The sequence below is a fragment of the Diabrotica virgifera genome, chromosome 9 (assembly GCF_917563875.1).
Source record: "Diabrotica virgifera virgifera chromosome 9, PGI_DIABVI_V3a".
In the NCBI taxonomy this organism is placed as follows: domain Eukaryota; kingdom Metazoa; phylum Arthropoda; class Insecta; order Coleoptera; family Chrysomelidae; genus Diabrotica; species Diabrotica virgifera.
The window spans coordinates 77,810,905-77,829,405 of record NC_065451.1 but is presented as its reverse complement, the minus strand read 5'-3'; the positions used below and the strand labels follow the sequence as shown (position 1 = coordinate 77,829,405).

The window sequence follows — 18,501 nt, the reverse complement described above, 5'->3', positions numbered from 1 at the left end:
TGTGTGTGTGGTGTGTGTGTGTGTGGTGTGTGTGTGTGTGGTGTGTGTCAAAATTCGTTTGATCACGTCTTGTTTGATACAACTTGGTCTTTTCAATGTAGATGCTCGATGCATAAATAATTTTCTTAGTAGAAAAAAGAAAAGATCACTTATGGCAAAGTTATTGTAAATTGTATATAAAAAAAATATTATCCATTGTATAATGTAATTTTTATTAATAGACTTGTTTAATCTTAATTTTTGTTTGTTTTATTTATATTAGGTAAAAATAAAAGACAACATATTTATTAATATTATTTATTCACAACTATCCAAATCCTTTAAAACTTTAATTTTATAATACCATACATATTCATTCAAAACTTTAGTTAAAGCGTGAAGTCGACTATATAACCTAGAACTAGCTTTACAATTGTTTTGAATAAAACGTACATTTCTATAATACGAAAAAAACTGTAAATTTTACCCATTAAAGTAAGATATACGCTTTATTTAACTGAAATACAGTTTTGAAATTATATTAGATTTCTACGGAAATATAAGACGTTGGACAACGCATATATTCGAGATAACGAATTTAAAAAATATATAAATAATAATAAAATAAGATAAATCATTAATGATGAATAGAGGACGAGGATATTATTATAATGCTAATTATCAACAGCAACAATATCAGGATGAAGGCGCATACCAGCCTAACTTCAGAGGCCGTGGTCGAGGTAGAGGCCGTGGCAGAGGTGGAAAAGCAAAAGAAGATAAACCACCACATCATCAACCTGATGAAAAGGAAAGACAACCGGTGTCTCTGCAACCACCAGAACACTTGTCAAAGAAGACCTCGGAACTAAAGAATGATCCGTTATATGATGAGAGTTTTTTCGAATCATTTGGATCCATGCTGAGCCGCAACCCGGACGATCCACTAGTCCACAGTACGACTGAGGGTTTGCAATATATAGACTCAGTACTATATAAGGAATATGTAACTAAGGCTGCGGGGTTCAATAAGCGCGTACCCCCTTCCGCATTAAGCTATTATTTGTCAGTACTAACAAATGCTAGATTAGTACAAATTCATTTAGACAATGGCTTCGTATCAAACTGGGCAGCAGAAAGGTTTGCCAGAGATGTACAGAATGGGAAATTTTACTATCCCAAGACCTTGACTAGATATCTTGCCGGTTTCGGAAACACTTCCATACCGAACGGTAGGACTGTAAAATTTAAATATCCGATAGTTGAGCTACAGAAGAACAGAGCGGAAGGACTGACTTGGTGGGGTCGTGTTGGTGTAAACACGCACTACTACTATTGTTCCTATCCTTGCACAGCAGTATATGCAAAGCGTATTTTGGAGGAGTTTAATTTAGAGAGACCTCAGCCCCCTGACGATGACGTTGATGAAGAAGAAGATGACGAGGGAGCGGATGCGGTAGTACCACCAGCACCTGTACCGGTGGATCCTAATGTTTGGAATCTTCCGGCGAATATTAGAATGATAGGGAATTTGATACCCAATAGGAATTTGCAAGGGTGGCAACCGCGACAAGGATTAAGTAGAGTACAAAGAGCCTTCCTCGCCGAAGCGGGCGTACATGATGGAGTATTCGAATGTGAAATAGCGGATTGGAGTTTTAATCGTAAATTGATGGAAGCTGTATCCATTGAACTCGGTAACTTACAGCACATTGAAGCAGGAGATCCGCCTACCGTAGCGTCTGGCTCTCAAGGGCAGATAGCTTTTAACGAACCATTGGGACAGAGAATTGAGATTGATTGTGATAGAAAAGGATCTAGTTTATTAGAGATCGCTGGACCCATTGCCAATTTAGGCATAAAACATTTATACAGGACGAGACATTCAGAAGAACAAACACACTGGGCGGTATATTGGAATGGCACAGATTTTACAGCCACACCCCCAGATTGGACAGGAACAATAAATGCACTCAGAGTTGATGAGTACCCGGAGATTAATACTGAAAGATTCAATATGGCGTCGTTTTCGCCTTACGAAGTAGCGAGACTCATCGCTAAAATAGATAACTCTAGAGTAGTAAAGAGGAAAGAATAGTGTTTTGTGAACACAGGAAAAATAAAAACCACTTTGAGGTTAAGCTTTAAAGAAAAAAGGCCACGTGTAAAATAAAAGAACAAGAACATTTTTAGCAAATAACTTTTAGCAACTAACTAGTAGTAGTGAAAATAAATAAGGTAAGTTCTAGGTTGCAAAGAATGCTATTAAAATTATGAAAATATGACTTGACTTTTGAATATGTTCCGGGGCCAAAAATGTTTATGGCAGATTTTCTCTCAAGAAATTTTTTAAAAAACAGCTTGTGAAGATAAAACCTTGTTAGAAGTAGTCCACTGTATGAGTGTTGACTCACACATTAGTGATAATCGCTTAGCTCAAATAAAGTTAGAAACAGCCAAGGACAAAAATCTTAAAACATTTCTAGATTGGTACAGTGTTGGTTTTCCTAAAAATAATACAAATATAGAGAGTCATGAACTTAAAAACCTATATAAACTAAGAGATAACATTACGGTCCAACATGGTATTCTTTATTTAGGTTTAAAAGTAATAGTCCCAAAAAGCTTAAGAAGGGAAATGCTAGACATCATACACACTGGCCATTATGGCATTAACAAATCTAAAAATAGAGCACGATCTGTACTATATTGGCCGGGCATGAGTAATGATATTGTTAAGGTGGTACAAAGTTGTTCCATTTGTGAAAAATTTAACATATCAAATTCAAAGGAACCTTTAATACCCCATCAAGTCCCAGACCTGCCCTTCAATAAAGTAGGGGTTGATTTATTTCAATTTGGCAATAAAGACTATTTAGTCCTAGTAGATTATTATAGCAGATGGCTAGAAATAAAGGAATTACTAAACAAAACTTCAGAAAGTGTAATTAGTGTTTTAAAAGAAATTTTTTCACTGTTCGGAATACCATCTGTTATGATATCTGACAATATGCCATTTAGTAGTTATAGGCTTAAGGTATTTGCTAAGGAGTGGGGGATAAATATAATAACAGCAAGTCCAATGTATCCTAAATCCAATGGGTTAGCGGAAAAGGGAGTGGGTATAGCCAAGAGACTGATGAAGAAATGTGCAGAAAATAATGAAGATGTAAACTTGGCTTTACTCGCTTATCGTAACACACCTATCACGGGTATGAATTATTCACCTTCCCAAATGCTAATGTCACGTGTGTTGCGCGATAAATTACCATGTAACACAAAGCTTCTAAAGCCTAAACTTTGTACAAATGTCAGTAAGCAAATACTAGCGTCTAAAGCTAATTCTAAACTAAGTTATGATCAGACTGCAATTTCTAGAAAAAAATTTGAAACAGGCAACAATGTCTTAGTTCAAGACGGTAGATCTAAGTTATGGTCGCCTGCCAAAATTGTTCAACCTTGTCAGGTTCCTAGGTCTTATGTAATACAAAAGTCTGATGGTCGGTTTTTGAGAAGAAACACTTTTCAGTTAAGAAAATCGCACAATGATGTTGTAGTTAATCCTAAGTGTGATGTTCCTCTTTTAGAAGGTATACCCAGGCCAAGTTTGCCTGTTAGTAACATTCACAATAATATTGCTAAGACTGTTCAACCTAGCAATAATGAAACAGGATCTCCTCCTACAAATAAGTTTGGACGAACTATTAGAAAACCTGCCTATCTGAAGGACTATTGCACTTAAATTAAGTATTATATTTTTAGTTTTATATGTTTCTATATTTTTTCACCTGACACCATGTAGTAATTAGTGATTACCAGATTGTTAATAAAGAACTTTATTGAATAAGCATGGTTATAAACATTGTTGTTGTTCCACATCGAACATGCAACCCCCCTGTAGTAATTAGTGATTACCAGATTGTTAATAAAGAACTTTATTGAATAAGCATGGTTATAAACATTGTTGTTGTTCCACATCGAACATGCAACCCCCCTCCCGTCCAAGGGCGATGCCATGCCCCGTGACCGCTGACAACCGTCCATAGACACTGTTGCCAGATGTCATCTTAACATTACAACATCTCCCTTTTTCCAAAAATATAGAAACATATAAAACTAAAAACGACTGACCTAGGTCACATAATTTGTGACCTAGGCTGATTGATTCGCTGTAAATGGCTGACATTTGTTACTGCTGCAGGGACAAACTTGGGGATAAGTATGTCGCTTGTGACAGTTGTCATGTAGTCTCACATCCAACTGAAGATTGCACAGGATTAGCCGCCTCTGAACTTCGTGCAGTTATACTGCAGAAAAGAACTCTTATCTATTTCTGCAATGAATGTCGCTCTTATTTTAAAAGTGTACCGAAGATTTTACGTGAAATGGAAAGCCTTAAAAAGGAAGTCACTACTTTAAAAAGGGACATCTCTAAACTCAAGGAAAAAGCATCCTTCTCGATGGAGGAAGTAACATATGAATTACACGAACGTCAAAAGAGATCAAACAATTTACTCATATTTAATCTTCCTGAACCAAACAATACTCCTGAAGACGTTGAACAAGTGAAAAATATTCTATCTACTGCTGATGATTCTGTTAAATTGGATGGTATGAAAATGGTACGTTTTGGCAAGAAAAACAAAAATGGGCATCGACCACTCAAATTAATATTATCTTCAAATGAGGATGTTCATTTGATAATTAAAAACAAGATAAAGGTTAGTCGAGAGAAAAAGATCTTCATATCTCTTGACCAAACATCTACTCAACGGAAACTGTTTGACACCGTCAAGACTGAACTACTAGCCCGTCAAGATGCAGGTGAACAAGATCTAATAATTAAATATATCAATAACGTACCAAAAATTGTCCAAAGGAACCAAAAAAACCACTAAACCCGGGCAAGCTATCTCTTTATTACCAAAACGTTAGAGGACTCCGTACCAAATTAACTGATTTAAGTATTAATGTGTCAAACTGTGTCTACGATGTAATCATTTTTACAGAAACTTGGCTTACTGCCGATTTCAATGATGCTGAACTTGGATTGACAAATTACAACATTTTCAGACAAGATCGTACACCTGAATCTAGCAAATTTGTAAGAGGAGGAGGAGTTTTAATAGCCACTAAGAAGAAATTTTCCGTAAAAATTATTCCGTCAGATTCCTCCATTGAGCAACTTTTTGTTCACTTGTGTGGTAAGTTTATCTTGGGAGCATTGTATATTCCACCAAAGTCTACACCTAACAAGTACCAAGTGCACTTCGATCAGCTTATTAGTATAGGTGAACAATATTCAAATTCTAAATTATACCTCTTTGGTGACTACAACCTGCCATCAGCTGATTGGGAACTTGAAGACTTTTGCTCATCGGCAACTGCTAAACCTAATACATCGTTTGCAGAAACGGAGGCGATTGGTGTTATCTCAAATATGTGTGCTCTTCATAATCTATTCCAATCAAATAACATTGTCAATTCTAGAGGCGCTATTCTAGACCTTGTTCTCTCATCAGAAGAGCTTGTGATAACCTCGGCAGTTGATATATTGATTCCTCCAGACTTATATCATCCTCCACTTGAAACTATCTTACAGCTACACTTTGATCAAAACACTACTGCAGGTGATGGTGAATACTACTATGATTTTCATAAAGCTAATCTTTCTTGCATTTATCAATACTTAGAAGCAATTGATTGGGACAGTCTTATAAGTGATAAAGAACTTTCCGAGATGATAAGTACTTTCTATGATATTCTTTACTGTGTGCTTAATATGTATGTTCCATTGAAAAAAGTTTGTACAAAGAAATTTCCTGGTTGGTATTCCAGTGAACTTACACAATTAATACGTGACAAAAAGACTGCCCATTTAATTTACAAGAGTAACAGGTCTCCTGAGAATTATGCAGGTTTTAGTCAACTTAGAGCTCAGTGCAAAATTTTATCAAAAAATTGTTATGCTAATTATATACATTCAACTGAGATTTCGATCCAAGCTAATCCAAAAAATTTTTGTAAATTTGTAAACAGTAAGAAAGAACATAATAGTATGCCTGTCTCAATGTCACTCAACAATACACTAGCCTCTAATGGCAACGATATTGCAAATTTATTTGCTAGCCATTTCTCTTCAGTTTTTAGTAATAAAACTCTTAAGCATAATGACAATTTAATACAGTCTAAGGTCTGTGTATCTTCCTATATTATACCAATTTCAAAAATATACGAAAAACTTTCAACTCTTAATGTCAATAAGGAACCTGGGACAGATTGTATTTCTCCCATTTTTCTTAAACGATTCTCTTTTATTCTGTCTCGGCCGCTTTATCATATTTTTAATAAATCTCTTCAGTTGGGGGAATTTCCTGACTTTTGGAAACTATCCTATGTCACTCCAATTTACAAAGCAGGCAATAAAGCTGACATAACGAATTATCGTCCTATTTCTATTCTCGGCACAATTCCCAAGGTATTTGAGAGTATTGTTACTGATTATCTTAATTATGACTGCTCTTGGATACTAAATTCTCAACAGTTCGGATTTTCTTGTGGTAAATCAGCAGAACTTAGTTTGTTGCTTTATGTTGATACCTTGTCTGAAGCTTTGGAGAGGGGGTTGCAGATTGATTCAGTGTATACTGACTTCTCCAAGGCCTTTGATAGGGTGAACCATGATCTTTTGTTACATAAGCTCAAATTATATGGCATAGAAGGTTCTGTGTTGAAGTGGTTGGGCAGTTACCTAACAAATAGAACACAGCAGGTTAGGGTTAATCATCACTACTCCAACATTTTTCTAGTAACCTCTGGTGTACCTCAGGGCTCTCATTTGGGTCCACTTTTGTTTAACCTGTATATTAACGACATCGTCACCTGCTTCTCTAACACTTCTGCTCTCTTATTCTGATGATCTTAAATGTTATCAAATCATTAATAATCAAGATGATGCAATATCATTGCAATCAGATTTAGATAATTTAGCCAACTGGTGTCTTGACAATGGGATGGATTTGAATGTCAACAAGTGTCACATTATCCGGTTTTGTCGGAATCATCATTTATCAGTATTTAATTATACCATAAATGATCAATTATTGGATACGGTAGACTCAATTAAAGATGTAGGTGTTGTTCTTGATTCCTCTCTGAGCTTTAACCATCACATCAACAATATTACTCAAAGATCCATGAAAATGCTTGGCTTTGTTAAAAGGACAACTCGTGATTTCACGAACGTGTTCGCTATTAAAATGCTCTATTGTTATTTAGTCAGGACGCACCTTGACTACTGTTCTCCAGTTTGGTCCCCACATTATTTACACCTCAAGAACAAACTTGATAGTGTTCAACATAATTTTCTTAGATATATTGGGTTCAAAAAACACATCAATTATAATTATACAGATATGGAACGATTTTTGAATATCTCTTCTCTAGATGTCCGTAGGAAGCGTAAAGATCTTACAGTATTGTTTAATATTATCAATGGCATATATTACTGCCCTGAACTCCTTGCTAAAATATTGTTGTTTGTTCCACCACGATCAACAAGACAAATTCAAACCTTTCATATTTCTTTTCATAGATATAATTACTCATATTTTACTTTTGTTCCTAGAACACTAAGACTTGCTAACTCCCTAGGTGACCTTTTACTTTTTGGTAACTCTGTTGATGTTTTTAAGAACCATTTAACCAAATTAAATATTTAGCAATGTCATAACCTTGTTATTTGTTAGTAATTAATGTTTTGTAATTATTTTACTTTGTCATGTCTTTTTAAATGTTTTGTACTCTCTCATTTTATTCTTATATATTCAACACTGTAATTATCAATATCTTATTAATGTATTACCGAATTGGGCTTGTCCGTATAAATAAATAAATAAATAAATTGTCTAATACCGACACTCGTTGAGACACTAAATCAATGTTTGCTCTCAGGATCTGGCTTACACCATCTTCACATAAATAATATTCGATTCCATGTTTCTCGATAGTCAGGAACTTTACATTTTCCATTACCAATTGTCTTAGTTTGCAGAAATCACCACACTCAAATTCGATTGGATCATATTCATCGGAATAGGTCGGCAAAGGTGGTATGAAAAATTCTTCCATAATTTGTATAAACATCCCAATTAGGGTACTCCACTCGACCTAAAAAGTGGATTTTGGCAGGTTCCACTGCACAAGGACACCAGCCCAAAAACCGCCTTCAGCCTCCCGGACGGATCAGCATACGAATTCTCAGTGATGCCCTTCGGACTGAAAAATGGACCAGCTGTTTTCCAAAAATTAGTAACCGCAGTATTCGCCGGATACATAGATGATTTCATCAAAGTATATATGGATGACATCATCATTTACTCGGAAGATTGGAAAACACACCAAAAACACTTACATCTAGTACTAGAGCGACTCCGAACGCATGGACTATGGGCATCACTGAGGAAATGCAGATTCGCCACCAATGAACTGGAATACCTTGGCCACAAGATTACCTCCAGCAACACACAACCCTTGGAAAAGCACGTCGAGAAGATCAGAGGCTTCGACACACCCACAACGATGAGACAGTTAAGAAGCTTCATCGGGACAGCGAACTGGTTGAGAGATTTTATCCCTCGATTTGCAGAGATTGTGACCCCCCTCACCAGCCTGACATCCGGGAATTTCAGAAGATTGAAATGGAACCAAGCTGCAGAAAAAGCATTCAATCTCATCAAACAAGCAATCGAGGGACCACTACAACTGCACAGACCAGATCCATCCAAACCTTTCAACCTACAAACCGATGCCTCCGACATCGGTATGGGAGCCGTGCTTTTTCAGGGGAAACAGGAAGACAAACGAGTCATCGCCTACGCCTCCATGAAACTGAAGCCAGCCCAGAGACGCTACCACATCAATGAAAAAGAATGTCTCGCCCTAGTCTGGGCCCTCGCGAGATATAAACACTTTCTACAGGACCAGCAGTTCACCCTATATACGGACAGCCAAGCCCTCCTATGGCTACACCGCTTTAAAGAAGACAAAGCCAAGCTCTCCAGATGGGCCTTACTGCTCCAGGAGTTTAACTTCACCATAAAACACATACCTGGTAAACAGAATGAACTCCCGGACCATCTCTCGAGGAACCCTGCAGACACTAGGGACGTGGACACAGACCAAGATGATGAAGTGAACCGTCTAAGCTGACCAAGCCAATTTAGCTGGACTGAAAGAAACAACGGGAAACATCAAAGTAGACAAAAGAACGCATGATAAAACGAGCACCCAGAAAAGAATCATCGCATTTGTCATCCATCAGTTCATCTAACCCAATCCCACCAGAACCTTGCAATGAGATTGAAATAAAGTCAACAACAATGGAAATAAATGACCATGAAGCAGTGGCGGCTCCACTTTGAGGCCGCATGGCCGCGCGCCCTCCCAGATATAATGTTGGTTAAAAAATTCTGATACAACCAACTTCAACATTTTCTATTCTAATTTTAATTTGTTGAAATTCACATAAAAACACTGTCTGATATTTTTCCGACGCTCAACCAGCTTGTCATAGCTTTATAGGACGTAGGCGATGGTTGAGACCACGTTGAGAGGGCACGCACGATATTTGGGCGCAAGAGAAGTGCGGCCACGTAACCATAGCAATCGAGGACGGTCGACCAACACTCCCACTCATCTTCAGACGTTGCGTGATGTTGCATTTTGGCCGCACTTCTTTAGCGGCCTCAGTGAGCAAGAAAGCACGCGGCAAGAAGCTTTGCAAGCAGTTATCTCTGACAACAATAAAGCGAAAGCAGTGGAAAAGTTTGCAGTAGTAGTGTTTAAAGTTTCACTTATTCTTATTACGTAAGTACACATATTATAACACATGGGCTAATTAGAACGAATTTATTTTAGCATCATGAATACTGTTCATAATATATTAAATACGAACTTTTCCAATCTGCCACTTGAAGATAAGTTAAAAATTAAAGAATTGGACAGGCCGTTGCCAAATTTGAAGTTAACGCAAATTAGTGAACGCAAAGCAGAAAACAGAAGTTTCACCCGCCATTTTTCAAGAGACATTTATACAAGAAATAATTGGATTTGTGGTTGTGACGTTTCGAATTTATTGTACTGTTTCCCGTGTTTATTACTTTACAATGCCGGATCAGGGATGGACCGAAATTGGGCAAGAACAGGGATAAAAGATCTTCACCACCTTCCTGCAAAAATAAAAAAACATTAATCGTCTCGTGGTCATATTAATTCATGCACAGGGTTCGCATTGCTTGGCAAAGTCAATATTTTAACACAATTGAGTTCTGCATACAGGGAGTCTTTAGTACTACACAATAATAAAGTCAGAAAAAACCGACACATTTTGAAAAGAATTATTAGCTGTGTAAAATTTTGCGGTTCTTTTGAACTAGCACTTAGAGGTCATGACGAAAGCGAGGGATCTGAAAATCGAGGAATATTTAGAGAGTTGATAGATTTTACTGCAGAGTTGGATGCTACACTTAAAGAACATTTACAGAAAGCAACTGTGTTTAAAGGAACCTCCAAGACCATACAAAATGATATTTTGGACTGTATGCTACTAGTTTGTCGGGAAGAAATTTCCCATCAAATTGAAAAGGCCGACTTTTTATCTATCCAATGCGATGAAACCACCGATGTCTCAAATAATTGTCAAATGGTATTGATATTACGGTATTTCTACGAAGATTCCATTTATGAAAATTTTTGGGGCTTTTTAAGGGTTATGGATAAAACAGCAGCTGGGTTAAAAACCTGCATTGAAAACGAAATAGATCCGTTAATTTTAAAAACTCCTCAAAAACTAATAGCGCAAACTTATGATGGTGCAAATGTTATGAGCGGTTCTACCAGCGGTGTTCAAATCCAAATTAAACAGAAATATCCCAGTGCACATTTTATACATTGCTATGCCCATCAATTAAACCTAATTATGCAGAAAGCCGCATCGCAAAACCCTAAAGTGCGAGTGTTTTTTAATAATCTATCAGCTATCCCAGCGTTTTTTTCAAATTCTTCCCATCGATGCGATATTTTAGAAGAAATAGTAAATAAAAGATTACCGAGAGTGGCCGTCACTAGATGGAACTATAATATTCGTACGGTTAATTCTGTATATGAAAATCGTGAGAAACTTATAGAAGTTTTTGAAGAGGTCGAGGACAGATGTGAAAAGAGTGTTACTTCCAATGAGGCTTCTGGCTTGAGGCGAGCGTTAGAAGATCCAGAATTTATGTTTTGGTTAACGATTTTCCATAAAGTCTTGCCGCAAGTCGATATACTTTATAATCAACTCCAATCAAGAAATAAGGACAGTGTTGAATTGAAGAAGGACTTAGAAATTTTTGAGCAAAGTATTACCAACATTCGAAATGATACTGATGAAATTAAAGAAAGTGTTGAATCAAATTTTGAAAGTGCTAAAAGAAGAAGAACTGATGATAATATGCGAAGTGTTATTGCCAAGGAGGTGTGTGATGTAATAACAACACAAATGAAGGAAAGGTTCTCTTATCGGGGCCATTTGCAAGCGGCTGAACTATTCAACAAAGACATGTACTCAAAATATTCGAAAACTTTTCCAGTTAATATTCTAGATGCTGTAACTACTTGTTATCCCGTGTTATGCAAGACCAGATTAAAGACTGAATTAGAAGTAATATATTCGAGGCCAGACTTAAAAGAAATTGTTGGAGCTATGAACATTCTCACGTTTATGTTAGAGAATAATCTTGCCGAAACCTTTGCAGAAACAATAATGGTGTTAAAAATTATTGTGACAACTCCAATGACAACTGCAGAATCGGAACGTTGTTTTTCAACCCTTAAGCGCATAAAAACATTTTTGCGAAACACAATGCTTAATGATCGACTAAATGCCCTAGCTATGATGTCCATAAACCGAAATTTACTTCATGATGGGATCAATGATTTCGAGGAAAAAGTTATGGAAAAATTTATTGCTATGAAAGACCGTAGAGCCGATTTTAATTTTAAAAAGTAATTGTAATGTATTAATTATTATGAACGCAATGTCGTAGTGTATTTCTTGAATAGAACTATTAAACTATTATAAATCAAATTTGTTTGTATTTGAAAATTTAAATATGTAGTAGGTACCTAGTTCCTGTAAGTTGTACCTAACTATTTTATTTTGACCAGAGCCGAAAGTCGGTAAGCTGGTTTTTCCCATAATTTGAGAAATTTGCCGACCAGCCCATCGTAAAAATTATTGCCCCTATTTGAGTATTGCCCTTCATTGCGTTTACCTGCGTAACGCCAATTTAATGTTTTCTACGAACTTGAAACCGTTTGCCGCGTCAAAAGCTTTGCCGTCATATTTACCCATCTGCGTATATAAACCTACAATAGTTCTCAGCAAACATTCTAGGGAAAAAATTGCAAAGACACCGTTCAAATAGTAAATGGAAATCCACTTTGCACCCGATAGAAAAATGAAAACCCGCTGCCCCTGATCAAATTCCTACTAAATCCCTGAGGGCAAATTTTTGTGTGCAATTGTTATTATCTGCGCCCTCCCTGCTCAAATTCCACGAGCCGCCACTGCCATGAAGATCAACTTATACATAAATGTGATGCATCAACTATGACTGATACCACTTAACTCATTTTGTATTGAAGATTTGCAATGTGAATCCAAGTTGGAAGAACTTAAATTCTATACTGGATTTGATAGCTGTGAACATGTTTGGCATGTTTTTAATATCTTAGGCCCCGCAGGGAACTATCTCTTATATTATCCAACTGGATCTAAAATGAGTGTTCGTATAGTAACTCCAGCAAATAAGTTTCTAGTTACTGTTGTTAAGTTAAGGCACAATATGATCAATAAACAACCTTCATTTAAATTTGATGTAAGTGAGATCACAAGGATCAACTTTTTTTATTGTCAATTTAGAGAACTTAAAATCTGGGTACCACTCAAGATTGCTAAAGAAAATACTAAGTTCAAAGGCCGGCAGTGTACTAGTACAGTTACCATAGAATGCACTGAGGTGAAGATAGATCAACCCAAAAATCCGGTATCACAGCAACTTACTTGCTCAACATGCAAATCGTGTAATACACTAAAAGTTTTAGTTGGCATTTCGAGTACATGTAGCATATCTTTTGTTTCCGATAGTTATGGAGGTTCCATTAATAATAGATGCTCGTTTTTGAAAAGTGTGGTTTGTCTAATTTACTTGAAAAAAAATGACATAGTATTAGCAGATAGATGTTTTCAGATTCAAGATGTTTTCAGATTCAAGATATTTTAGCATCAAAAGATGTGACTGTCAATATGCCATAATTTTTGAAAAACAAATCTGGCCAGATTGATCCCCACCAGCTTCGTCGCTCAAAAAAAATTTCATCGAATAGAATACAGATTGAGAGAGTAATTGGTTTGGGCAAAATATAAAAGATTCTGAAGTATTTGTCGAGCAATTTAGTACCATTGGGAAGTAGAATAATACTGGTATGTTTTATACTAGCAAATTGTTGTAGCAACATAATAAAAAACAATAATAAAACAGAAATACTATTTATTTGTCTTTTATTTTTGTTATACAGATTATCTACATTACTATTGTTCTAAAGCTACTTCTTCGTGGCATCTTATGGAATTTACTGTATTAATTGGGAAATGAGCCGCAATTTAAGTTGGAAATCAAAAGATTTGTCTTAAGGGTCTAGTAAAGAAGTAAATTAACAAGTAATTTCAAATGTAGGAGTTGTAATTTTTTTTAAACCTCTGAAATCAAAGTAAAGTATAAAATACAATTTCTGAGTATAGATTTCGGCGAATCATAAGGAAAGAAATAAGTAACAATAGACAATGTTTGATAATTAGTGAAATAAATTGTATATATTTGCAAATTTTTTTTATATATTTTTTTGTTGTAAAAATTTGTATAAATCTATACATATAACGTAGTCAGTTGATGATGAAAGTAAGAAAATTTTCTTCTCTTCGGGGAGGAAAAAGGAAGCACGGTACATGGCTCAGAAAATTTTCTTTTCTAAGGGGGATGATATAATGGGATTTATCTCATTATTTAGATATTTTAGAAATCCTTAAATTAACTAAAGTATTCGTTAGATATGTATTTATAAAACAATAAACATTACGCATATTTGTTATAATAATTGCAAAGTAGAACACCTTAGTTAAAGTCCACGTTTTGCTTAGATCAACAAGTTCGACTATTCATTTGACACACTAACGAGAATATATACAAACATATTTACATAACGAAGTATTTGATAAATATGGGAACACGATCAGATTTGAGTCATTAGTGGGTCAGTCGAATTAGTTAGTTAGGTTTGGGAGGTTGCTGCCGTTAGAGCAGAATAATGTAATCACCTATTAACTGGATACATTTATATGGCATTAGTTAACCAAATAAAGGAGTTATGAGAATATAGTGTATTCGTGATAGTCAATCCCATCACCAGAGCAGTTAAATATCCACTTACCACCATAGTCTGTATTTATAGCGAGAAAAGGAGATAAAAAATATTTAACATTAATATGACTTTGTAAGATATTGATAAATTTATATTTTTAAAACGATCATGCAATCACATCGAAAACAACTTATTTACACCAAGGTAACCTTTCTAATCGATAAAAATATAGTAAGTTTGAATAACAACTTATTTGCGTCAGAGTCGTCCTTTCTGACCTGATAAAAATATCAATCACGTTAAAATAACAACGTGTTTGCATGATTATCGATAAGTTTGAACTATTTGACCCCAAAATTTAATCACGTTTTAATAACAAGTAGTTGCATGATTATTGATAAATGTTCATTTATATGACCTTAAAATATACTCACGTTGAATAACACATAAGACAAAATACGTCAATTGTTATCTGATTACCATAAACTATAAATTGAGAGCATCTTCATATTTGTGTTCTATTTCGAGTTCAACAGTGTGAAGTAACAGTAAGAAAAAATGAACAGCCAGCACGTAGTCGACGAAGTGTCCAGACAAGTAGTGGAGAAAGTAGAAGCAGTAAGTAGATTAATTAAGAGAAAAACTGATTTACAAAATTTAATACGATATTTGAAAAAACAAATTTTTATCTTAAAGAAATGTTTAAAGAATAGGGTGTTAAAAATGTTCATTGTATTGATAATTCTATTCTATTGATAATTTCTTTAGTAAAATTAATAATGAAGGAATAACTGATGAAGATTATCAACATGCTTGTAATGTTTGGAATACTTTTGAGATAAAAAATTTGCAAGAGTACGCTGAATTATATTTAAAAACTGATGTATTACTTTTATCTGATATTTTTGAAAACTTTAGGATGATGTGTTTAAAAACATATGAGTTAGATAGTCTGCATTATTTTACTTTACCAGGATTAGCATTTGACGCCATGTTAAAAGTAACAAATGTAGAACTAGAACTTTTAACAGATATTGAAATGGTTTTGTTTTTTGAAAAGGCAAAACGAGGAGTATCACAATGTAGTAATAGATATGCAGAAGCTAACAATAAATACATGGGTGATAAATATGAGCCTGATAAAGAGACCTCTTATTTAATGTACTTTGATGTTAACAACCTATATGGTACAGCTATGAGTTATTTACTTCCTTATGGAGGAGTTGAATGGATATCCCAAGAGCAAATTTATAATGAGAGAATATTAGATTGTCCTGAAGATAGTGAATATGGATACATGCTTGAAGTGGACCTTGAGTATCCGAAAGAACTTTTTAATTCACATAAAGATTTACCACTGTGCCCAGAACACATAACTCCACCAACTGCTGAAACTACCATTAAAAAACTCTTAGTAACGTTGTATGATAAAAAAAGTATGTCATTCATTATATATATATATTTAAAACAAGTTATTGGGTTGGGACTGAAACTAAGATTCATCGATGTTTAAAATTTAAACAATCAGCTTGGTTACAACCCTATATTGATTTAAACTTTGAATTGAAAAAGGAGAGCAAAAATGAATTTGAAAAAAAATTATTTAAACTTTTTATAAACGCTCCCTAGGGTAAAAGTATTGAGAATGTCCGAAAATATAAAGATATAAAAATTGTAAATAGACTTAATGGTAGATATGGTGCCAACTACATTTCCCAACCGAATTTTCAAAGTTGTACCATATTTGATGAAAATATGGTCATAATTGAAATGCAAAAACAAAAAATTAAGTTTAATAAACCTATTTACATTGGAATCTGTATTTTAGATATTTCGAAAACAATTTTGTATGACTTTCATTATAATTATATTAAAAATAAATTTCAAGAGAAAGCAAAATTACTATACACTGACACAGATAGTTTAATTTATCAGCTGTATATTGATGATATACGTCGATCAGATTAGCCAAGCGGACTGAGGCGCACGATTGACAAATCTGTAGTGGATATGCGGTCGAGGCGATCGAGGTTCGTGCCCCAGCCCGGTGAATAGAAAAATAAAAAGGCTGACGTCGTAGTCTAAAATTCTAAAAAGAATCTACGACTTGGTCTGGAATAAGCTGGTGTCTGATCGGCCTATGGAGGAGCAGTACGGCAAGGGATAAGGGCTTGCGGCTCGGTGACACTCCTCCATAGATCCCTACCGGAAGGGCGTTGACGCCTATAAACGGTGTATACATACATATTGATGATATATAAGGATTTGAAAAATGATATTCACAAGTTTGACACATCAGAGTACACTGAAAATAATGTCTATAACATTCCATTAAAAAATAAGAAAGTATTAGGTTTGATGAAAGATGAAAACAAAGGTCAAATCATGACGCAGTTCATAGGATTAAGATCAAAAATGTATTCAATTAAAACCTTAAATCAGACTAAAGAAGTAAAAAAAGCCAATGGAATAAAGAAATCAGCTTTAAAGCAGCTAACTTTTGATGATTATTATACATGCTTATTTGAAAAAACAATTGTGGAAGTTTCTCAAAATACTATTATATCAAAAAAGCATGATGTATTTACAGTCCATCGACGTAAAGTTGCTTTAAGTCCATACGATGATAAAAGAATAGTTCTGTTTTCGGCACCGACACTCTCCCATGGGGGTTCAATGATAAGTAATTTTAAATGATTTTTAGACTCAATGTTTTAATAACAAAGTAAAGGTCTCATCAAAATGTTCTCATAATAAAGTTTTTAAGCACTGACACTCTCATGGGAGGGATCAATGACAAGCACTTTTTAATTCTTATACACTCGATGTTTTCCCAATAAAGTAAATGCCTTATTCTTTATTAAACATTTTTTGATAGTAAGTTTTTTTGAAGTCATTTGATATTTTTTTTGTACATAGTTTTTTACTCTATCTAATTAATCTACAAATCAGCAAACAGATTTTGTATGGTGTGGTAAGTTATTCTATTTTACATATACGTACAGTATAGTTATATAATTTTTTCTTCAGAAAAGTTTCCAAACACAATAGGAAAAAGTTTTTAGTGACCAAAACAGATTTGCAAAGTTAAAATCTAATACAAGAAAAAAAATAATACCACACACTCAACCTACTACTTCTATCAAAATGAATGGAACGTTATGGTGTCCAAACTGTAAAATATTCTTTTGTTTTTGTAAAACATCTTTGGATAGGCATGAAGATCGTTTACCAGACTTGTATTGTTATGAAACCTTACCTAACTCTTAAGGTATACCAGTAGTCTCAAAACAAAATATATTACTAATTATTTTCATATTTTGATTTTAGGCTTTGGATGATCCTCTGATTCCATACACAGTGAGAGGACATAAAAGAATAAAGCACTCCCTGGTAACTAATGAAGAATTTAATTATACGGACCAGTATGGATCCCAAATATGGGAATGGGATCCATACCATTCACAACATTTGGTATGGGCGCGACATAATGATGCAGTTACTAGGGAGTACTGGCGACTAGTACGAAAAAACCTCAATTATAATCTTGAACTTTATAAATTTTATAGAATATAAAAAATCGTATTTGTTAAATAAATTTAAAATATATAAATCTCATATTGTTTTAGTTACCCATTCATATACATACATATATCATTATATATTTAAAACCCATTAAGTAGTTCTAATTTCTAACGATTCACCAGTAAAGATTAGGCTGGGCTACGCTAGGCTAGACAGATTTTTTTTATAAGACTAAGCATGGCATACATCAACATTAAAACAAAAAAAAAGAAACAAAAAATCCAAGTCTACAATTAAAATGGGTTTTAATAGGCTCACTAGACTTGATAGGGTGAGAAACGAAGATATTAGGAGACAAATGGAAATCGATCTAGATATAATAGACACAATCGAAGCCAAAAGACTTAACTGGTATGGACACCTTCAGAGAATGCCTGAAAATAGATGGCCGAAAAAAATAGAAAAATGGACTCCACCCACAAGAAGAAAACGAGGTAGACCAAGACGATCCTGGAGAGATGTCGAAGATGCAATGAC

General features: G+C 34.7%; 1 protein-coding gene across 1 annotated transcript; it reads left to right on the top strand.

Moving 5' to 3' along the window:
- The first annotated feature begins 14,974 nt into the window (after positions 1-14,974).
- Positions 14,975-18,015, top strand: LOC126891017 (uncharacterized). Its single transcript, XM_050660196.1, has 2 exons — positions 14,975-15,057; positions 17,770-18,015. Exons 1-2 carry the CDS (start codon positions 14,998-15,000, stop codon positions 18,013-18,015), a joined length of 306 nt encoding a protein of 101 aa, XP_050516153.1. The 5' UTR covers positions 14,975-14,997.
- The last annotated feature ends 486 nt before the right edge of the window (positions 18,016-18,501 follow it).